Raw genomic sequence first — 23,995 nt, 5'->3', positions numbered from 1 at the left:
GAGACAGAGACACTTAGGGAGTGTCTGCATCTCACTGGGCCATGAAGAAAAGGAGGGATTTCAAGAGGCAAAGACGAAAGAAACCTGGTGCAGGGTAGAGGGTGGAGGAAGCAGAGGCACAAGCGAGAGACAGACAGGCCTGTCAGGACAAACCCACAGGATGTGGAGGCCCGTCTCACAGAAATGTAGAGTCTGTGCAGAGGAAGAGAAGATGACAGAGCCAGAAGGTCTGAAGCCAACCCTGACTGGCCCTATGTGCCAGGATTTCTTATTTTACTCAACACTCAGTGGGGAGCCAGGGAAGTCTACTAACTGGAGGAGTGAGAAGATCTGGAAGGGACCTTGGCAATCACCCAGTATGAGCTTCTCAGGTCACACAGGAGGACACAGAGGAGAAATCACTTGCCCACAGTTCCACCATGAGATCATCAATTCGGAGGGCAAAGGACTCCAGGGGCTGCTAAGTCCAATTCCCTCCTTTTACAGATAAGGAATATGGGGGCCCAGAGAGCAGGGTCACACAGGACAGGATTAAAGCCCAAATCTTGTGACTCCAAGTCTAGTGCTCTGTCCCCGAGGACACGCAGAGCCAGGTTCTGAACCCACGTCTTCTGATGGCAGATATCTGGTGCTTCTTCCAACACTGCTTTGACTTCATAGTGGGGGAGGAAGAGATTAATTAGAAAGGAAAAGAGCCTGGTGTGAGGAAGACTGGTTGGCAGATTCCAGCAGCCTGGCCACCAAGGACTTAGGCTCTGGTGAGAAGATGTTCAATGCCATGTCAGTGCTGTCCAGCCCACTGATCTGCAGCATGAAGAAAGCTGGGCAAGATGGTGAAGCCACAGGAAGCCAGGCAGCAGGACCAGCCTGCTATGAAGCCAGAAGGGACTGGGGCAAATTCACTGAGGTAGAATTCTGCTGTGAATTCCCCCTCATTCTGCAAATGGCCAAGGAATCTTTGTTTCTTTCAATATTAAATTATTAAAAATTAAACTTTTAACATCAATATTGCATAGTAACTTTTTACATTTAAACTCCTTCATTCCAATGCCTAAGATATCCTAACTTTTCCATCTCTCCCTCTAAGTCCCCATCAGGATTCATTCTCATTCCCTTTTAACTCTTTATATCTGTAGAACATTTGGGCTTTTGGGGCTGTTTTTTCATGAAGCATTGTTTCATGCAAATAGGGTCTTTCCATATTTCTTTTGTATTCTCCTAACTTACTGATCTCAAGTTTCCACTAGAGTAATCCCTTAAGTTACTGTACCATAATTTGACCACTTTCCTAGTGTTGAAATTTCACATTGTTTCAACAGATAGTGTTTTTTTGTTCTTGGTCATTTTTTTTTTAAGTGAGGCAATTGGGGTTAAGTGACTTGCCCAGAGTCACACAGATAGTGAGGGCTATGTGTCTGAGGCCAGATTTGAACTCAGGTCCTCCTGACTTCAGGGCCGGTGCTCTCCACTGTGCCACTGAGCTGCCCTGTTTTCAGTCATTCTTGAAGGGTACATTCCTGCATGGAATTATGGGTTTTGCATCTTCTAGTATATACTGCTAGACTGCACTCCACAAAGATCTTACATGTTTCTAATTCTGCCCCAAAGAATGAGAATAGCTGTTCTCTGCAACTCTGGCCAGCTGTTTCGCTGCTTTTCATTATTTTTGCTCATTTAAGGGGTGAAGTGGCATCTCAAGGCTGTTTTAACTGACATCTCTGCACTTCCTGAGGTTGAGCATTTTTTCAAGTGATTGTTAGAAGTTCAAATTTTCTCTTCTGACCCTGTCTGTCTGTTCCTATCCTCTGGCCTTTTCTGCATTGTGAAAGGGCACTCAGGAATTTTTAAGGGTAGATGAGAAAAAACTAGAAGCTAAGTCTCAGTGAAAAGGCAGGAAAGCAGGCTTTGGTGCCTGTTCTTGGGGAGTACTTTCACTGTGCTGAAAGCACTCCAGACTCTGAGAAATCAGGAAATGGTCATGGGAGGCTCCTCAGGACCTAAGGGCAAAGTAGGGGAACCAGGACAAAGGAATCCACTGTATCTTGGTGCTAATCTCAACTCTACCATAGGCAGAAGGCATAATTCACCTCGCTAGGTTCTAGAGTAGAACTGGACAGAGGAGTCCCAAGATCCCCCAGCCCCAGAGTCATGATTTTATGAAGCCCAGTTCAGACATTCATTACAAGTGTGGTTACAGACCAGTCACCCATGCCTCATTTTCCTCATCTGTAAAATGGAGACAGAATTCTCCCATCACCTACTGCACTGATGGTTGTGAGAGCAGTGCTCTGTAAATCTTAGAGACTGGAGACATGCAAACTGCTACTGTAATTATTCAAATCATTCAAATGATTGTAATTATTCAAATCATTTAAACCCACGGACCACAAGTCTCAGGGTGTGGTAGTGGGGCATTCTCTGACTACCACACTTCTCTCCACAAGTTTGGGGGGTTGTGTCTGCCCCCCTTCCCTCTCTCTTATCCCCAAATCTCTGATTTTCTCAGTCTTTGCACTGCTACATTTCATTCTTGACTCTATTTTTTATCTGCCTGCACGAAAGCTATCTCTGGTTCAGTCTTTCTCAGGTGCAGGTCCCATGTTGGGACTGCCTATCTGGTTGAGTGTTTGCTTTTCTGGGAGACACAAACACAGATATATATACAAATACCAACAGGTTCAGAGACAAGTATAGAGACAACCGCCCACCCACACTATTTTCTCTTTTTCCTTTCTTTCCTCTGTCAGGGGGAACCTGAGAAAAACGAAAATACATCGGCAGGGCCACGTGGGAGTTCTTCACCTTTCTAACATTCATTTTCTATGGTCGATCCTCTAGACTGACTGTATAACTGGAACATTTTGCTATGACCAGCAATATAGGGAAGAACAGGGCCCTGCCAACTCTGAGCTCTTGGTGGGTCTTTTAGGGCTGGCCAGCCAGGACCCTCCTTGGGCCCCATGGAAGGCAGGGAGGTCGAAGAGAGGAAGGCACTGCCCTCTCTCAGGCTGCTGAGCAACAGGCCCTTAAACAGGCCTGAGACCTGCAGCCCTTTCTTCCAGCACCAACATGAACAGCTGCTTGATAAAGTGAGGATGGAAGGCCTCTAAGAAAGAAGCTGGTGACTCAGATGTCACAGTGATCCGACTGAGACAACGAAGCTCAATGGGACTCAAGTTCACAGAGCAGGCTCTGAACCTAAGCTTGCCAAGGCTCTGTGTCCTAGGCCAGCAACCAGCGTGATGGATAAAGTGAGCTTTGTCCTCATCAAGAAAAGAATCAGTCCCATAGCACCTGGCTAAAGAGAATGGCTAGGCTGGAGCAGAAGGTCTCTAAAGACCTCCTGGTCAAGGAAAAGGGGATGGTTAGAGCTGGTGGGCTGAGCAGCTCCATTGAGCTGCCCCCCCCCCCCAGCAGAGGCCCCACCAAGAGGAGGAACAAAGCTTTGAGCTTCAGGGTTCTGATGGCCTCCCAATCAGGCTAAGGCTAGCATCAGTGAACCCGAGGAGAAAAAGAAGGTCTCAGGTGGGGAGAACACAGAGCAGTGGGGAGGAGGGCGGGAGGCTGAAGAAGGAGGCTTGGTCTTACTTTGTCTGTTCTTGATAGAAGCCTGTTCTTCCTGAATCGTGGTTTCTGTCATACGGGCAAAAGCTGTAGCAGTAGCACAATACCCATGATGCACCAGGTAGGAAGAGACCATGCTAAAAAAGACAGAAAAATAGGGACATTCAAAAAAGGAACTCTGCAAAATAGGATGTGACTGGAAATACCATTTTTTTGAACTGTGCTCCTCATTCAAGCTTCCCCCAAAATGAACCCATGATGGAGGCTCTGGACATACAGCTGTTACTGGTGTACTGAAAAAGGACCCAAGCACTTTAATTCAGCTCATGAAGAAGAAAAGAACCCTGGGCTACCAGTCAGGAGACCTGGGTTCAAATCCGAGCTCAGCTACTGGAGCCCCATTCTTCTCTATAAAATGAGGGTAGGACTAGATCAAGAGTTTCTGACCCAGGTTCTAAGCTTATTTTTAAGAAACTTTTAATAACTGTATTTCAATATAATTGGCTTCCTTTACAATCCTACATATTTTATTTTGTCAATTTAAAAACAGTATTCTGAGATGGGGTCCCTAGGCTTCACCAGCCAGCCAGAGGAATGTGCGACACAAAAAAGGATAAGAATCTTTGGACTAGAACAGAAGCAAATGCAAGTCAGGGAAGTGGGTATGGAGCCCAAGATCCTGGGCCTCCTCCTTGCTCCCCGAGACCTGGGGCAAGACCTTCACCTTCCTAAGCTAGGCTCCTCCTCTGTGAGATGACCTTTAAGGTTCTTCAGCCTATATCTGCCTGCTTCCAAGGCTCCTTCTAGTTCTAACACTCTATGACCGTTCTCCATCCAAACCACTGGGTTTGGCAACAATAGGTGCTGGAAGGGAGAGGATGGCCAGAGTCTGAGATGAGGCAGGCGGCTAATCATGGTGGATGCACTGCCTGGTGCTCATTAGTACCATCTTCTCAGGCACACTTACAAAGCTAAGAAACTGCTCTAGGAGCAGCTTCCTTGAGGAACCTCAGGGACATCAGCAACCAGAAAGAGCGCTAATTTCTTTGCTGTGTACTTCCTGAAATGGCACTGAGAAGCAGCCTTGCTATACTTTAGCTTGAGAAAGACTGCAGTGCAAGCATTTTTTCAGGAGATACTAGAATCTTTCCTCTCACTGCCCCATAATGGGCCAGGCTGGCTGTGCTGATTTCTTGCAGACACATCACTCTCATTAGGCTGTATTAAACCTTCAGAAATGCTGGCTCTGCCCCTATCTGAGAAACCATCTACTCTGCTTGTCACTGAGCAAGAGCTGTGGGAAGGAGAGTTCAAGCTAGATCTTCTAAGACCAATCACTAAACCTACAGGAGAGAAGAAAGTTGGGTGAGATGAACAGCTTCAAAAGGCGACTCAGTGAGAAGCTACATTCCCAAGTCTGCTTCACCTCCAGAGGGGCTGTGAAAAGCCAAACAGGGCTACATATATGCCTCACACATGTGCAAATATGCATATGTACGCTATATCTGTGCGAGCACTCAGATATACCTCTGTAGGCCTTTCTATTCATACCGATGTGTGTAAAGTATTAGAATGAGTTCAAGAATTTAAAGGAATGTTATGTGGAAAAGGGCAGAATGACGACCAATACGTGGACCTTATAAAGGATAAGAGACTGTGAGGTGTAATGGAGAGAGAGCTGGACCTGGAGTCAGCAGACATGAGTCTGAATCCTAACTCTGAAACCTATTAGCTCTGTGACCAAGGACACAGAAGCTCATGGGCAAAATGAGAATAATAGTACTTGTGAATTAGGTCGTTATAAGGAACATGCCTTATAAATCTTAAAGTACTACAGAAATGGGAACTACAACTCTTATTATTCAACTCAGCATAACAAAGAGAACTTTTTAACAATCAGGACTGACACTGGATGCTTTGTTAGGTCGTGAGTTCCTCATCACTAGAAAGATTCAAACACAGGCTGGATGACAGCTGGCAGAGAAGCAGAGTGGGAGGACCCAGACTCCTGTACTGGGAGGGACACTGGATCTGATGACCTCCCTCTAAGAGTCTCTGGTTCTCCAAGTGCAGGCATGTGTAAGTTTGTGGGCATTCTTATGCAGGCCTGTGCCCATGAGCATATGTCTCTGTTTATGAGTATATACCGGCTCCTTTCTTACAGATCGACTCCCTTCAAATGACAGCACCTTTACTCAGTTTTCCCTACTCAAGCTGGCTTCCAGAAATCCAGCAGCCAAACACTTTATATGGAAACATTTTATTAGTGACTTTTGGGTTGAGGGAGCTAGTTCAGTGTGGCTTGGAATAACCATGTTCACTCTGTGCAGAAACAGACTTATTGCCAAAGGCAAACGGCAGACAGAAGACTACAGGTTCAGTAATTGGGTTTTCTTTATTTTCATGTTTCTCTCTATTAAAACAAATGAGTCCTTGGATTCCACTCAGACAACCCTGCGGGCAAAGCATTTATCAAGGGATTGAGTTGTGTGGGTGGGTGTGGGTGTGTATGTGTGGGCACACAGGCTACTGAATTCCCCACCCAGCAAAACAAGGCAGGACAGGAGATGGCCTGATGCCCCTCACATCTGAACTCTCAGGACACAAGGAGGTTTTTCTAAGGCTCAGCCTCCTCTCCTCAACACCAAGAATGAGTCCATCTTCTCTAACGAACATCACTGTTTGGAAGGGAACAAAAACGCTCTCATTTACATTATGAAATGCAAAATGGATAATTTTGATTACATTAAATTGAAAAGTTTTTGCACAAACAAAGCCAATGCAACCAAGATTAGGAGGGAAGCAGAAAACTGGGAAAGAATTTTTACAACCAGTGTCTCTAATAAGGGCCTCATTTCTAAAACATATAGAGAACTGAGTCAAATTTACAAGAATACATGTCATTCTCCAATTGATAAATGGTCAAAGGATAAGAACAGGCAGTTTTTAGATGAAGAAATTAAAGCTCCCTATAGTCATATGAAACAATGCTCTAAATCACTATTGATTAGAAAATTACAAATCAAAACAACTCTGAGGTACCACCTCACACCTATCAGATTGGCCAACATGACAAAACAGGACAATGATAAATGCTGGAGAAGATGTGGGAAAATTGGAACAATAATGTATTATTGTTGGTGGAGTTGTGAACTGATCCAACCATTTTGGAGAGCAATTTGGAACTATGCCCAAAGGGCTATAAAAATGTACATACCCTTTAACCCAGCAATAGCACTTCTAGGGCTGTATCCCAAAGAGATCGTAAAAATGGGAAAAGGACCCACATGTACAAAAATATTTATAGCAGTTCTTTCCGTGGTAGTAAAGAATTGGAAATTGAGGGAATGCCCATCAATTGGAGAATGGCTGAACAAGCTGTGGTATATGAATGTAATGGAATACCATTGTGCTATAAGAAATGATGAGAAGGAAAAAAAAAAGAAGAAATGATGAGCAAGCAGACTTCAAAAAAATCTGGGAAGACTTGTATGAACTGATGCTGAGTGAAGTGAGCAGAACCAGAACTTTATACACAGTAACAGCCATGTTGTGTGATGACTAACTTTGACAGACTTAGCTCTTCTCAGCAAATTCAAGGATCTAAGACATCTCCAAAAGTCTCATGATGGAAAATGCTATCTATATCCAGAGAAAAAACTATGGAGTTGGAATGCAGATCAAAACATACTCTTTTTTTTCCTCTTCTGTTTTGTTTTCTCTTTCTTGTGGTTCTTCCTTTTGGTTCTAATACTTCCTTACAACATCACTAATGTGAAAATATGTTTAGTAGGAATGTATATGTAGAGCCTATATCAGCTTGCATGCTGTCTTGAGGAGGGAGGTGGGAAGAGAGGGGGAGAAAATTTAAAACTCAAAAGCTTATGGAAGTGAATGTCGAAAACTAAAAATAAATTAATACAATTTTTTTAAATGGGGAAAAAAATGCTTTCATTTTTACAGAGCTTGGAGGTTTACAAGGTCCTTTCCCCACAACCACCCTGTGAGGGAGTTAACCCAAGTATTATTACATTCCTTTGGCAGAAGTTGAGGGGTGAAGCTCTCTACACAGTCACCTAGAGAGGCAGTGAGTGTCAGAGCCAAGAGAAAAGGAACAAGCACAGGGGACTCTGACCAGTGGGGACTTTATCCCCAGTCCCTGGTCAGATCTAGGTCCACTCACCAGGCTCATGCAACACCTTCAGCAGCTTCAAACAAAAGGGGGAGCTCTAGATGATAATAGCTGCTTATCAGCTACTGGAGGCTGCCATAATACCCCAAGGAGATCAAAAGAACCTTCAGCTGCTTTTTTAAATGTGAAGTCAAACAGGGCTCAGGAGTTCGCTGCTGGCATCGTCCCCTCTAAGGCCCTAGGGTGAGGCCCTCCACTTCTGCCACAAAACCCGGAGACAATGAGTTCACATAGCTATTGAATGTGAAGACTCAAGTCACTGACTAGGACAACTAAACCCTTTCCTTCTTAGCCTAACCTGTAGGAATGGTAAAAGACTGGAGAAGTTAGGATGAACATGCACATGGGGAGAAAATGTGGCGCAGAAGAGGGAAGTGACTTTGCCAAAATCACTCTCTAAAACAGAGAGTGGAGCTCCGAATCAAGCTGAGATCATGTGCCTTCCCCTAAAGCTTCATCATCCAATCACAATTACTGCTCCAAAGACTTTAAGGGTCAGTTAAAGGTATGACACAGCTAACTAGGCAGCCTGGGCCAGAGCCTGCTGTGCCCCGACATTGGCTAGATTTCTAATGTACAATAAGAACAAAGTCTCTTTTACTATTTTGCTAGATGCTAGAAAGATCCGGTCTCAGACAGATAGTCTTCAGATGCAGGTTGGGGCTTCACAGAGTCTTACAGGAGAAAGAAGCCAAAGACAGCACCAGAACATCCTTTCTCCTCTCCTCAACCCCTACCACAAACAGGATCCAAATACCAACAGGGGCCCCCTTTGGGCCAAATTCAGCCCAAAGCTCCTTCATAATTTGAGCCATTACCTGGGGATTCTAGGAGCAAACAGCTTGGCCAAAGTAAAAGAAAGCCCAGGATGGTGGTAGGCCCAAGTTTTGTCCTTGAGACCAAACCAACTGAAAGCTAGAATCTTAAGAGCCCAAGAGGCACTGCCCCTTAAGTTGTGGTGATGAAAACAGAGATGAGGAGGTTTGGGGATGGGGGCTTGGTAGGGATGATATGGGAGCAGCTGGCTGGGGCCACAAAAGGATCAGGGAACTCACTTCTGCAGCATGGCTTGCCACTCCCCAAGCCTGTCACCGATGGGAAAACGCTTAATGGTTCCCTGAATCTTTGCTCTCCATTCCCTCATGTAGTCCTCAATGTCAAACACAAAGGGTTGCTGCCCAAAGTTGGCGTCTACGATCTCCCCAGGAGTCTGCAAGCCCACTGTGGGGTATAAGTTGGCCTGGAAAGAAAAAGAAACATTGGTTAGAAAATTAGCCTCGTGGGAGAACAAAGCAGGCCAATACTACCAGGAATGGGGTTAGGTGGGTTGGGGTGGATTAGTGACCGGGGGAGGGGGGAGTGGCGGAAGGTGTCTTAACTGAGCCATGGAGCTAGAAGAAGACAGTTCATTTCAGGAGAGCCTTTGGGTTGCCTTGGGGTGACCAGCCTGAAGGCAGGATGGGGTGGGCTACACCTAGAACACATGAGGTACTTAAGCCCTACTTCCTGAAGTGCTTAGTCACCTCACTAGGACAACAAGGAGAGGGAAAGAGCTCCAAGGGAGAAGGTCCATGGGGGAGACCTATTGGACTCTAGTCCAGATTCTCTCTGGCATTAGTCCTTCCTCTCACTCCAGCATGCTAAGACTCTCCCGGATGGGGAAAACTCCAGGGAGCTGTATTGGCCTAATAAGACCAGCTGGTCATGCTGACCAGCACTCAATAAAGTGCCACAAATCAGAAAGCCAACAGCAATAACCTCTTCTCTAGGCCTCAGTTTCCTCACATGTAAAATGAAGGGATTGGACTAGACGATTAGAATGGTTTCTTTGCACTCTAGATTCTATGATGCCATGAAGGGGGAAAGGAAAGCATAATTTAGCCAGAGAAGGAAGTGAACACTCAGAATCATGAGCCCCTCTCCTAGCCCTAACTTCTCAGGGATCTCAAGCACACTGGATCCCCAAGTTAGCTCGGAGGATCCCACTGGATGAAAGAGTCCCTAGAAGGTATGGGAGGTGGAGGATGAGAAGAAAAAGAGGAAAAGTTGAATAGCAGCACATTCTTACCCCACATCTAAACTCCAGACTGATTGGGAAAAGAAGTGAGAATGTCTATCGGTGCTCAACCCAGTCTTACTTATTCAACCATCTCCTTGCTATTCTGGGATTTGAGAATCTCCTGTCTGATAAATGGGGTCCACCTCCAAGACCCAGTCTTAAGATGCTATCCACAGTGACAGTTTCCATCCCTATGCTGATGTCTAGAAAATCTGCATTTATGGCTCAGATGACCCACCTGAGAGTCATTCCTGTTTCCATTCGCTTATAGAGCATCTTTACTGAGCCAAATCACTTCACACCAAGATCACTACAATAGCCTCCAAATTCTCTCCCCTCTAATCTTTTTGAAAGATTTTAGTCAGACTAGTCTTCTTAAAACAAACCTTTTTTTTTTTGAGGCAATTGGGGTCAAGTGACTTGCCCAGGGTTACACAGCTAGTAAGTGTCCTGTCCTCCTGAATCCAAGGCCAAAGCTTTATCCACTGCGCCACCTAGCTGCCCCAAAACAAACCTTTTATCAGCTCAAAAACTTTCAATACCTCCTTACTGTCTATCAGATGAAGCCCAAACTCCTTAGCTAGGCATTAAAGGGCCTTTGTCAAGGGCCATCTCTACTTTCTCAAAATTTGTGACATTTCTCCTCATGAGAATTTGCTGCTATAGCCAGACCTACTTAATTTCTCCAAACTGTGTTCACTCTTAGACTGTGCTTTTCTTCTTGTTACTGACTCCAGGAAAAATGCCTTTCTCTTTCTTTTTTTTTTTTTGGCTAGGCAATGGGGTTAAGTGACTTGTCCAGGGTCACAGCTAGTGTCAAGTGTCTGGGGCCGGATTTGAACTCAGGTCCTCCTGACTCTAGGGCCGGTGCTCTTAGATGCCCCTCTCCTTCTTCTTTATCAATCTAATTCTACTGCTTCCATCAAGGCCCATCTCAGAATCTACAAGCCCCATGAAACTTTCAAGTACAACAAGTCCACAGCGCTCTTTCCAGCCTATGAACCCCTATGGCACTTGTCATTGGGACCATACATCACAACACTGAATTCTATTTATCTTACACAAATTCTCTAGTCTAACATCTATTAGGCATTGTTTGCTTCCTGCCACTCCCTATCAGATTGCAAATCGCACACACCCAGTGCCTTCTATTCTTCTGTCACCTCCATGATAGCCTCTTTACCAAAACTGAAGGAATGTGTGCCAATTTGACTTAAGAAGACCCTGGAATGAATGGGCTGTCTCCACTCACAAGGCAGTAAACCAACAGTGAAAAGCAAGTAATAATAAAAAAAGTAAAATTAAAAGAAAAAAGTAAAACAATCTCTGCTAGGCTACTAATAATAACTGTCTGGCCTTGAGCAATTCCCTTTACTTCCTTGGGCCGTGGGTTTCTCATTTTTAAATTGAGGGAGCTGGATCAGCTCTTAACATCCTGGCATCTTACTGATGGATGAAACTTAAGAAACTAGGGAAGAGATATGGGAGAATGAAAATAAACACGCTCTTTTGGGGACAACCAAGGTGAAAGCAGTGAGCTCTCCTCCCTTCCTAAGACTTCTTCCCTGCTCATTCTTCACCTAAAATCAATATTCTTTTTACAAACAGCATGATGGTTTCTATGCCAACTAGCCAGGCAGTTCCAATGGGACTCAGGAGAACAGAGCAACTTCATAAATCAAACTGAGGCTGAGGGGCGGGGTCTTTGAAGGTCATAGCAACGACAGCCACAGTGCAATCTGTTTAAACAAGTAGTAGGATCCAGGAAGGCTTAGTTCAATGCTAGAGACAAAGAAAAAGTAAGTTCCTTTTTTGGCTTCTGTCTTATCATTAGTAGGTTAGTCAAGTCAACTCCCTTGTTGCTTCCTAGAAGAACAGAGGGATCCTTTCCCAAGAGCCCTGACAGAAGCATTCACCAAAAGAAAGGAAAGCTACCTAATCCAACTCATTGGTAATCCAATTTCTTTTCCTTCTCAAACTACCTACTTCTGGAGAATATTTGGCAATCAACAAATATTTACTGAAGCCTATTGCTGGGGGGAGGGGGAAACACACAAGAAAGGCAAAATTTATTCTCTGTTCCCAGTGGATTACAATGACAATTTTGTTTAGAGTGAAGTAGTTGTAAATAAGGCAGGAGAAGTAAGCCCCAGCCATACTGTCAAGGTCCCGCCTTCCTGCAGCCAAGGCTCTTGCATCCCCTGTTCTCTCAACTCGAAGGAGTCTCAATCTTCCTTGCTCCTCTCTGTTGTTTCCAGACCACCATTTCACCAAGTTCATTTGACCATCCCACCGGTTTACATAATCCTTTCCCAAGCTTCCCTGCTAGCCTCTACTCCATGCTCCCATTTCTTCAGCTCTTGGTTGACAGCCTTTCCGTGCACCCTGTCTCTCACCATTACTTATGTGATGCTAACAAATGTATACAGACTTCTCAGTTCCTATCACGTGTATTCCACTTCAGCTCTACTCTAGTGTGGCTCTGTCTTCTGCATTCTTATTCCTGGGATTATTCCAAGATGTCCAAACCTGAAATGCCCTCTGACCACAAACCCCTTTCTGTCTCTCCATGCTAGACCCTCACACCTCTATGAAACCTTTCCTGCCTCACCATTCAGGATGAAGCCCCGCTTTCAGCCATGACTCTCATCTTTTCAGCTGTGCCTACATCTCTTCCATGAAATAAGAAGATTTTCTCTTCTCTGACCTCCTTCTTCTCTTGCCAAGTTGGAATGAATCTGGTTCACAATGCTTTGCTCAACACTCAACAATACTTAGAATGACCATATGGGACTTTATCACTTTCTACTTTGTTATTTGATAGTCTTGTCTTATCTCCTTCACTCCATCCTAAGCTCCTTGTCCCCACCTTAGTATTAGTACACAGTAGGGATCAATGACATTTTTTGAATAATTGAGTCCAAAGCCACTCAGAAGAATTTACTATCTAGCGGGCAAGAGGTTTTCAGCAAGCTAGTGAGTTGGGATGAGGAGGAGGGAAAGAGGTCTGGATATTCTTGCTGGTGGGGGAAAGTAGGAATATGGAAGGTAACAATAAAGGAGGAGGAGTGGGTACAAATTGGTAAATCTGACTTCTGCTAGTGATTATTTCTCCCAATACCTCTTTCTACCATTCCAACAAACTCAGAGTTGGCCAGGAACTTTTATGCAAAAAAAAATTTTGATTGGTAACGACTGTCTTTGGCAGGGACAGTATCTAGGAGGTGAGGCAGAACATAGATATCACTCACCCCCTCAAAGAGGAGAGAAAGACCAGTGCTTCTGTCAAAGCCCTAGTATACCTGAGACTGCATATCCCTCTGAACTACTCCCCTTTTCCTTTCTGTCCTATTTCCTTAAACAAAAGTTAAGAATAATGAACATGGAAGGTCAGAGTGTGCCTCCTATGCCAAGCTTGGTACAGCAGAACTCAAGCCCTTCCAGGTACTTGTGATCTCCAACCTTTCTCTCTGAAATGCGGGCAACCACTGGCTCTTTCACTGAGGCTGACCTTGGCTACATGCTGTGATAAATCCACTGACATGAAGGTATAAATAACTAATAGACTTCAGGCTGAACTTTCCTACGGAGGTATTGAAAAGCAGTTACTGAAGAAGTTGCCAAATGGTGGAAAGTCTTGGGAGGTGGGGGGGAGTTAGAGGAATGGTAGTATTCAGGACTTTTTCCCCTCTTCTGGACAAGCTGTACCTTACCCTAAACCAGTCTGATAGACAGTAAAACACAGGGAATTTAGCACTATTTAGTGGTAAGCAGCTACATATCCCTCCAGACAAGCCCTTGCTCACCTTTGTAAGTGGCTCTGCACTCCATGAGGCTTACTAAAAACAAAGCAGATGTACGTTGGAACAGCCAATGTTTCAGAACCCCTGTGTTTGACAGAGGTAACTCTATGTTTCACAGCATGATGGAGATCTGCCCCATGGCACAGCAACATAAGAGGCTGGGTGAACAGACAGCATTTCGACCTCAAATCACCGGCCCTCTCTACCTGCAGGTGTGAATCCCCCCCTCCTCCCATACCATTTGTCAGAAAACAAAGAAAGGTTGGTACTTACCGGGAGGTCTGTAAAAGCTATACCTGCAAGGAAGGAATGAGAATCATTAAACAGAAGCTTGAGGGAAGGAGGAGACACTGACCTGAGGTACACACACACACACACACACACACACACACACACACACACACACACACACACACACACTACTGTGTATCTGTAATTAGTAAAAAAGATGGAGGGGGGAAAGGGGAATTCTAAAATGGGGTCCTCATACTAGTAGTTTGGGAGGGAACAGGAATCTTTCCTGTTCAAGTCTTTCTCCATCTTGTTTTTCAGATACTCGAGAGAATCTCTGCTTCCCTTTATTTCTCCTTATTAACCCTAAATCCAACAAGCAGTTATTAAGTGCCTGGTATTGTTCAAGGTCCTGTTTGCAAAAATGAAAACAGCCTGTGTCCCTAAGGAGGCCCAGGAAATGTAAGCAAATAGGTAAAATGGAGAGAGTGACAGGAGAGAGAACATGCCAACAGGGTAGGGTAGAGGGGATGATGGCAGGAGGCTATGGAAATCAGGGAAGATGACACAGACGAGGTGGCATCTATAAGAAAGATTGAGAATCCAACAGGCAAGGATGAGAAAGAAGGGTATTCCAAGTCTGTGGGAAGGTCTAGGAGGGCAAATCCAGGAGGGCAAAGATGGAAAAACCAGTCATAAGAGGAAAAATATGAAATAAGCTACAAAAGGCAGGTTGGAGACAAACCACAGAAAATCTTAAATCCCTTTATATTTGTATACTGTTCTCCTTATTTTGTTGTTATTCATTCGTTTCAATTGTGTCCAACTCTTTGTGACCCAATTTGGAGTTTTCTTGGCAAGGACACTGAGTGGTTTGCCATTTCTTTCTCCAGCTCATTTTACAGGGGAGGAAAATGAAGCAAACAGGGTTAAGTGACTTGCTCAGGGTCACACAGCTAAGTGTCTGAGGCTAGATTTGAGCTCAGGTCTTTCTGACTTGAGGCCTGGCATTCTATGCACTGTGCCACTTAGCTAAGATTCTGTATTAGTTGATGTCAGTCAGAAGGTTTTTCTTAAAGCTAACCAAAATTATATATGCTTCAGTTTAAAACGCTTTGGTCTTGATACTGGCATGGACAAAAAGAATATGTCTAGATGATAAATTTTAGTTGGGATCCTTGTGGTTTGGTCTCAATTAGCATGTCTTCACCCTTAGCAGATTTGTGAGCCTATCAAAATTCCTGGGAACCCATTTGGAGCCAGCACATACAGAAATGTAGGGTAGGGGTTGTGTGGGGGGAAGTGAGGACTAATTAAGCATGAGATGTTTGTCTGAACTTGTAATAGTAATAACAGAAAGAACTCTAATTTGTTACTGTGCTTTAATGTTTACACAATGCATTCTCCATAACAACTCAACCCCGTGAGGTAAGTAACACTATCATATATACATTCAAGCCTAATCTCCCTCCTAAACTACAACACCAAGTCACCAAGAGCTTTTTGGACATTCTGTCCAAACATCCAATGTCTTACAGGTATCTCAAACTCAAAATGTTTATAAAAACTAATTATTCTTTCCCCCAACTCTCCCCTCCTCTTCCAAACTTCCTTATCACTGTTACCAATTCTCCCAGACCCTCAAGACTCCTCAATTTCTTATCCCCCAAATCCATCCCATCAGTGGCCAAATCTCACTGTTTCTGTTTGCACACCCTCTCTCATTCAACTTCTACCCTAATCAGGCCTTTATCACCTTTCCCCTGAACTATATAATAAAAGCATTTTTCATTTTTTTTGGTATTATCAATTCATTAAAGAAAAGTGAACTTTTTTTTTTAATGGGGGAAGACCATCATAGCTTCATATACTGTGTAACCCCTTTCCCAAGGGGTGGCGTTCTTGTCATCATAAGCTAGTCAGGCCTGATCTAATCCCTCTCTTCTAGAGAGATGGACATTTGATTGTGCTTAGAAGGATTTCTCATTTAAGATACAACACTGAAAACTCCACAGACCATTGCTTTCTTCTACGATACCATTCACAGGATGCTGAACACACTAGGATACTCTGAAAGTATCTAATTGCAATAGCTTTCTAAGGGCAGCTAGGTGATGCAATGGATAGAGAACTCCAGTCCTGGAGTTAAGAAGACCTGAGTTCAAATTCAGCCTTAGAGACTTATTAGTTGTGTGACTCTAGGCAAATCACTTAACCCTGTTTGCCTCAGTTTTCTCATCTGTAAAATGAGCTGGAGAAGGAACTGGCAAACCACTCCAGTATCTCTGCCAAGAAAACCTCCAATGAGCTGGATATGACCCAACAAAGAGTTGGACGTGACTGAAATGACTCAGCAACCACCTCTAGTCCTCCTTACTCCAAACCATCCTCTACTCAGCTGCCAAAATGATTTTCCTCAAGTGGAGGTGTGCTGATCTTATCTTCTACCTCATCCACCCCTCAATCCGCCCTCTACACACTCAGTAGGAACGGCAGTAGCTCCCTATTACCTTTAAGATCCAACATAAATCCTGTTTGGTGTGGCCACTTCCTAGTGCCCCAGTTTTCTTACACTTTCTTCCCTCCACCCACTTGGTGATCCCACAATCCCAATCTACTACTGAGCTACTTTCTGCTCCTCCTGCCTCATGACATCATGCTGGTCATTTATCTCCCATGCCTGGAATTCACTCCCATCTGACCTGTGTCTCTTCGTTTTCTTGCTGTCCTTCAGGACTCAGCTCAAATGCCCCCTTCTGCAGGAGGCTCCTCTCAGTTCTTTCCCCAAGCCATAGGCGGCTTCCTTCTCCTCCAGATATGTTTGAGATATGCTTTTATTTGACTTTAGAATTGTCCAATTTCACTAGAATTAGAATGAAAGCTCTGTGAAGGTAGGGATTGTTTTGTACCTCCAGTGCTCGGCACAGCCCTAGATAAGTGTTTGGTCACTGACTGATCCTACGTGCTTGTGCAGGTGACTTTTTAAAAAATCAAAACACAGGACCCACATGTACAAAAATATTTATAGCAGCTCTTTTTGTGGTGGCAAAAAATTGGAAATTGAGGGGATGCCCGTCAATTGGGGAATGGCTGAATAAGTTGTGGTATATGAATGTAATGGAATACTATTGTGCTATAAGAAATGATGAGCAGGCAGACTTCAGAAAAACCTGGAAAGACTTGTATGGTCTGATGCTGAGTGAAGTGAGCAGAACCAGGAGAACGTCGTACACATTAACGGCCATGTTATGCAATGACTAATGTTGACAGACTTAGCCCTTCTCAGTAATGCAAGGATCTAAGACATCTCCAAAGGTCTCATGATGGAAAATGCTATCCATATCCAAAGAAAGAACTATGGAGTTTGAACGCAGATCAAAGGATACTATTTGCTATTTTTTCTTCTTCTGTTTTGTTTTGTTTCCTCTTTCTTGTGGTTCTTCCTATTGGTCCTAATTCTTCCTTACAATATAACTAATGTGAAAATATGTTTAATAGGAATGCATATGTAAAGCCTATTATCAGATTATGTGCCATCTTGCGGAGAGAGATGGGGAGGGAGGGGGAAAAAATTTAAAACTCAAAAGCATATGGAAATGATTGTTGATAAATCAAAATAAATTAATAAAAAATTTTTAAAAAATCAAAACATAGCACTTGGTATTCACCCTTATTAAATCTGAGCTTGTTAGTCTGGGCTCTTAACTCTAGGCTTTCAGAATCTTTCTGCATTCTGATTTTGTCATCCGGCACATCAGCTCTCCCTCTCTGCCCTGTCTTCTGCATTTAGGCAGCTGATAAAGATGTCCAGCAGGCGGGGACACATGAGGAGGCGCTACAGAACTGCTGTAACTGTGGGTTCCCTATGTCCCTCAAAGTGTTTATAAACAACGTGATGCTACAATGCTGTCTGTCAAGACAACAATGCCAAACTCACTGGTTATGTCATTTTTGAACTTGATCTCTTTGAAAACGAGGCTCATATTTGCCCATCTTCAGTTCATGGACACTTCGTCCAGTTTCCACAACTCCTCAGGGATTACTGACAGCAGTAGTTTAGCTATCATGTCTCCACAGTCTTTTCTTCCCGATATCCTGGGCTATAATCCTACTGGGTAAACACTCTTGAACTCATTTAAAGTAGCTAAGTGCTATTAGTGGAGTTGTGAACTGATCCCACCATTCTGGACAGCATTTTGGAACTATGCCCAAAGAGCTATAAAACTGTGTATACCCTTTGATTCAGCAACACAATTACTAGATCTTGTCCCAAAAAGGCTGAAAAAGGAAAAAGAACCTATCAGCTTTTTTTGTGGTAGCTAAGAACTGGAAACTGAGGGAATGCCCATCAACTGAAGAATAGCTGAATAAGTTGTGGTATATGACTGCAAGGGAATATTAATGTGCTATAAGAAATGACAAGCAGGATGGTTTCAGAAAAAAACTGGAAAGACTTATATGAACTGATACAAATCGAAGTGAGCAGAACCAGAAGAATAATTCTACACAGTAAGAGCAATATTGTTATGATGAAGAACTGTGAATGACTTAGCTATTCTTAGCGACACAATGATCCAAGACAATCCCAAAGGACTCATGATGAAAAATGTTATCCACCTCCAGAAAAAGAACTTTTGTTGTCTGAATACAGACAGACCAAAGCATGCTATTTTTCAATTTCTTTCTTTTTTTTGAGTTTTCTTGCATAAAATGACTAATATGGAAATGTTTTACATGACTACACATACATAGCCTATATCAGATTGTTTACCATTTCAGGAAGGAGGGAGGGAAGGAAGGGAGAGAGAGAATTTAGAGCTCAAAACTTAAATAAAAAGAATGTTAAAAATTGTTTTTACCTGTAATTGGGGGGATTTTTTTTTTAAAGTAGCTAAGTGCTCTCCAATCTACCTGTCTGGAGCTTTAACTCCCAACGTCCTATCATTTCTAGTTGGAAAAACACTGCCAGAGAAGCCAGAAGCAAGAGTTAAGTTGTTCCTCTCTGACATCTGCCTACAGTACAGTATCTACTCCTGAGGACCAGCTTAATTCCTTTTTTGTTCTTGCATCAAACACAGTTTTTAAGGGCCTTTGTATAGTGCTTGGCATTTTTTCAAAAGCCTCAAGTCATTCTAGGCTCTAGGTTTCCAAAGACTACTTATAAATTCATTACCCACTTCTATCAGCCCTGGTCTTGTGTCTTAGATCTTTTGTGTTTATCCTTTTTTAATGTGACCTCATCAGAGAGCTCCCAGTGCACATTGGGTTTTTTTTTTAAAGATGCTTCCTTCCCTTTCTTCCTTATTGGGATCAGGTAAGTGATTATACAGTCAAAACTTCATTTTTCAGACCTCTCCCAACCCCCATTTCCCTTGAACCATTTCCCCATTTCAAGTCTAGAGTACATGGCTGACTAGCAGTTTGATTCTGAGCTATAACTTAGTTGTATGACTGTAGGTAAATTAGTACATCACTTAATTACTGAACCTCAGTTTTCTCATCTGTAAAAGGGCTAAAATAGGGCTATTATTAGAATGCACTGAGATAACGCATTTAAAGTATTTTGTAAATCACAAAGTACTTCTTAAACATCAGCTATTAATATTATAAACTCTTAAAATGATACGGCAATTTTCTTTAAAGACTCCTGCCAATTCTACTTTGCCAGATAGCTCAAATTCAAGTCTGGAACAGAAGTTCCCAAATCCTTCACTTTACATTTTGAAGACTGAACACAGCAGGTCAGGGCTAGAATTTTAATAGAAGGAGGATCCCAGTGGATGTCTCCCATTTCAAATGAATAACTTAACCATTAAGACACCAGCATGTCTAAAGCCTTGAGCTCAGCAATGCTGGAGGAAATACAAAGTTTAGATAAGAAACAGTTCATTGTCTCATGAAACTCACAGATTAGTAAGAAGTATCACAATAAGCAAGTAATTACAAAATAATATAATATAAAAATGCATGAGAAGTGAAAAGTTTTGGTGGGGGGAAGAGTATAAAGGTGATGACCAAATCCAGGGGAAGAGAAGATTGAGGAAGACTTCCTGGAGATGGCATTTGAGGCGAGTTTCAAACACTAAGGAAGAATTCAATCAGCAGAATTAGAAGAGGATATTCTAGACATCAGGAATAGAAGCAGGAAAACACAGGGGAATGAGAAGAAGGAAAGGGAATGAGTATTTATTAAGTGCCTATTATGTGCCAGGCACCGTGCTGTGCTTTGCAAATATCATCTTCTTTGTTCCTCACAATACTGAGAGGTTAAGTGCTATTATTATCCCCATTTTACAGTTGAGGAAAATGAGGCAAACAGAGGTCAAGTGACTTATCCAGGATCACACAGCTACTAAATGTCTGAGGTGGGATTTGAATTCAGGCCTTCCTAACTCAAGTCCCAATGCTCTATGTACTGAGCCCACCTAGCTGCAAATGTATGGAAGATGGTAAATAATACCATTTGGCTAAAAAAAATAGCATAAGATTCATAAAACATGACTAATGTAGAAATACGTTTAATATGATTGCATATGTATAGCCCATATCAGAGCGCATGTCATCTTGGGGAGGGGGGATAAATTTGGAACTCAAAATCTTATAAAAATGAATGTTGAAAACTAAAAATAAATTTTAAAAAAGAAAAAAAGAAATAGCATAAGATAATGTTGTAAAGGTAGAGTAAGCATGTGGAGGGTATAAATGATCAAACAAAGAATAGGACATTTATTCAGTAGGCAATAAGTAGTCTTTAAAGAGTTTTAAACAGGAGAGCCATGATCAGGTCTATGCACAGAAAAGATGTTTGGCACAGTGTGACAGACAGATGTGACAAAGGAGAAAGAAGAAGCAGGAAGGCCTCACAGGAGACTACTGCAACATTCAAGGTGAGGGCCTGGTGGTGGAAGTGGGAATGAGTGAGGAGGAGATAAAACTACCCATGCACTGGTTTTGTGATATCTTAATAATTTCAGAACTGCAGAGCTGGAAGGGACTTAGAGATCACAGTGACCAAATCCCTCACTTTAGAGATCAGAAAGCTAAGGCTCCAGAAGGCGAGGTCACAGAGGTAGTTAGCAGCAGACAGAGAACTCAGATTCAGGCTTCCTGGCACCTAGCCAGGTGCCCTGTCCATAACAACACATTGCTGCAAGCCTGTTGTTTTCTTCATCAGTTTTAAAGCTACAAGATACTTAAGTGGGTAAGATAGGGGGAAGTCACCTTCCTTCTCTGGACATTTATTTTCTCACGTGTAAAATGAGGAGAGGTCAAACTGGATGACAGCTACCATATTAACTACTGCTTTTCTCAATTTCTTTTTACTGTTTTTTTTTTCAAATTCAGAACTTAACAAACTCCAGGTAAAATGAGTGTTTTTATATGTACCATAGATTGAGATTGTACATGAAACTCTATAAAATGGAGCTTATTCTTCTTTGTAAGCATATAATAAATTTATCATGTAACTATCAGAGCTCTCCTGTTCACCAGTGATTCCTTCTGGTCTTTGTGTGTGTCTGCGCATGGACCCAAATTGAAAAGAGAAGTAAACCTTCGTAACAAATATGCAGTGAAGCAATCAAAAACCTACACTGGTCACGTCCAAAAATATGTCTCCTGCACCCTGAGTCCATTCCCTCTCTGTTGTTAGGAGGGCAGCATGCTTATCATCAGTCCTCTGGAATTGTGAATGTTCATCATGTCGCTGAGAGTTTTTAAGATTCTCCAAGCTGTTTTTCTGTACATCATTGCTATGGTCTACAATCTCTGCTCTGATTTGGCTCACTTCATTCAACAGCAGCTCATACAAGTCTTCCCAGGAGAAACCATCCCTTGCATCTTTTCTCATGGGGCAACAGCATTCCACTCTATATACCATCCTTTGTTCTGCCCTTCCCCAGCTGATGGGCACTTTCTTAGTTCCCAGTTGTTACCACAAAAGGGGTGCTAGAAATGTTTTCATATAAATATAAATATATATATATGTGTGTGTGTATATATATATATATATGTCCTTTTCCTCCTTATTTGATCACTTTGGAGAGAGGCCTATAATGGGATTGCTGGGTCAAAGGTATGTAATTAGTGCTGTTTTTATTTCATTGTATTATTTTCATTGTGTTGGAACTCTTCTGCAGTTTGCTTATTTCTTTGAATTTTTGGCAGTTTTCAGGTGGCTTTGCTGCTTTGTGCTGCTTCTTACTGCTATTTTTTGATAAGGATTTTGAGGAAGCAGGTTTTGCAACCTTTTTTCCACAATTTTATTTCTACTGTTTCTTTTGGAGCAATAGGCAAAGTTAGGCTTGACGTGAGAAAAGGCTTCTTGAATTGAAAGTTGTTTAGAGTAGAATGTATTGCCCCCAGAGGTGGAGAGCAGGACCCTTGCTGGCTATTCCTGCTCAGTTATGAACTGGCTGCCCTTCGGGGTTCCTTTCAACTCTTGAGATTCTGTTATTCAGCTTTAAACCCTAGGATTTCCTATGACTTGTGGTCTAAGACAGAAACTTCCACTGCTCTGCAGATAGTTCTTACATAGGCTGGGAATGAGGTCCCCAAGGCACTACCTTAGAAATCCTCGGCTTCAGAGACGCCCCTAGGCTATATGGGTGGGAAGCAGCCTCCAGGTCCGGTTGACGTGTGGAATATTCTCTCAGTGCAAATGCAGGAGTGGAAAGCAAACACAGAACTTGGCCAACCACCCAGAAGTGCTACAGGGTGGAGGCAGGAGCAGGAAGAAGATCAGAGTGATAGGCCTATGATATGGTACGTTTATAAAGGCAAGGAGCAGATCAACCTATCAGTACAAAGGACGTAAGCCAGCCAGTCTGGCACTGCCTTGAAGAGCACAACACGGCTTCTAACTGTTTTAGAAATTTCTGATTGTACTTTTTTGCCTAAATGTCAGGGAGAAAAAAACCTTGAAAATCAATAAGACAGATGACTGAGAATCTGAAGACCTAACAATAAATATACCAATGTTGAAGTCGGAGGCCATTTCCAAGTCCGGAAAATTGAGAATGGGTTAGGGCTCAGTAATCTCTATTTTTATAGCCATCCTCCTTAACCTGGTCCTCCCCAAATATGTAAATATTCATGTTCCTTATGGTCTGCTTTGCCACTTAAAAGGTGAAGAAGCATTTAATTCCTCCATCTACCAGCAACTACTTGGAAATCCCATCTATCCTCAGCAAAGACCTAATCAAATAGGAAAATTCAAACGTTAAAATGTTCTTGCAACCTCAAGAGTGACCAGGGATGTTGGGTTTATGAGAAGGTGGGGTAGCGTTAGTTCTCCTTCCTAATCATAGACTAGGCCTCATATTAATCGGCTGCCTTTCAAGCTTACATCTCTGATCAGAGAAACTTGAAGGGACAGTGAGGTTGAGACTTTTCAAAGTCACCATTTCTCAGACTATTGGTTAGCTTTGAGAAAGAAATGAGCAGATGAAGTACATCCCACCTTATTCATTGACATCTGTAAGAGGCCACCAACTAGAACAATGCTAGGCCCTGCAGGAAGTCACTCAAGGTTAGTATCAATGCAATGGTCTAATGTCCATTGCCTCTCTATCAGGAAAATACCCAACAACTGAGTCTTGTAGGCCCTTCTCCATAAGGAATACTAAGTGGCTTTCAATGGGAGAAAATGGCCTCAGAGGCAGTAGGGATGAAATCTTGGAGATGGGAGGAAGGGGGGAAAAGGAAGAGATGTTTTAATACGATAACTATACTAAACTGTCTTCTCAGGGATGCCTTCTCCAGTCTTTAGCTTTTCTTCTTTTTATTCTAAGCTTAACACCAAATAAAATGAGCATTTATATATATATTACAGAAGTGAAATATATATGAAGTTTTGAATCTCTATTATGTAGAACTTGCTTTTTAAAAGCACAGAATAAACTCCATACATAATTTTCAAAGCTGTCCTGCTTTATCTGTTACTCCTTCTGGCCTTCCTTCTGTTCTCTTCTCATTATTGGGGTGGTGGTAGCAGTAAGAAAGCCTATTCCTAGGCTCAGTCTCCTTCCACCTTTCCTTCTACTTTGAAAATAAAACCCTTGCAACAAATATGTATAGTTAAACAAAACAAATTTTCACAACAACCATGTCCAAAAATGTATGTTTCATTCAACACCTTGAGTCCAC

At 42.7% G+C, this 23,995-nt stretch overlaps 1 protein-coding gene across 5 annotated transcripts in view; it reads right to left on the bottom strand.

Moving 5' to 3' along the window:
• RANBP10 (RAN binding protein 10) overlaps positions 1 to 23,995 on the bottom strand; it is a 135,634-nt gene that overhangs the window by 13,815 nt on the left and 97,824 nt on the right. For all 5 annotated transcript variants that reach the window (XR_002325092.2, XR_002325093.2, XM_020989323.2 and 2 more), the window contains 3 exons: positions 13,892 to 13,914; positions 8,812 to 8,996; positions 3,589 to 3,701 (listed from right to left, as the gene is read on the bottom strand). Coding sequence is in view for 3 of the 5 variants with exons in the window: in XM_020989323.2 (XP_020844982.1) it covers positions 3,589 to 3,701; positions 8,812 to 8,996; positions 13,892 to 13,914 (321 nt within the window). In the remaining 2 variants the exon portion in view is untranslated. The remainder of the gene's footprint in view (positions 1 to 3,588; positions 3,702 to 8,811; positions 8,997 to 13,891; positions 13,915 to 23,995) is intronic.

Source organism: Phascolarctos cinereus, unplaced genomic scaffold (genome assembly GCF_003287225.1).
Source record: "Phascolarctos cinereus isolate Bilbo 61053 unplaced genomic scaffold, phaCin_HiC Scaffold_2;HRSCAF=192, whole genome shotgun sequence".
Taxonomy (NCBI): Eukaryota; Metazoa; Chordata; class Mammalia; order Diprotodontia; family Phascolarctidae; genus Phascolarctos; species Phascolarctos cinereus.
Note: the sequence above shows the minus strand (reverse complement) of the source record. Positions and strands in the feature narration are given on the sequence as shown.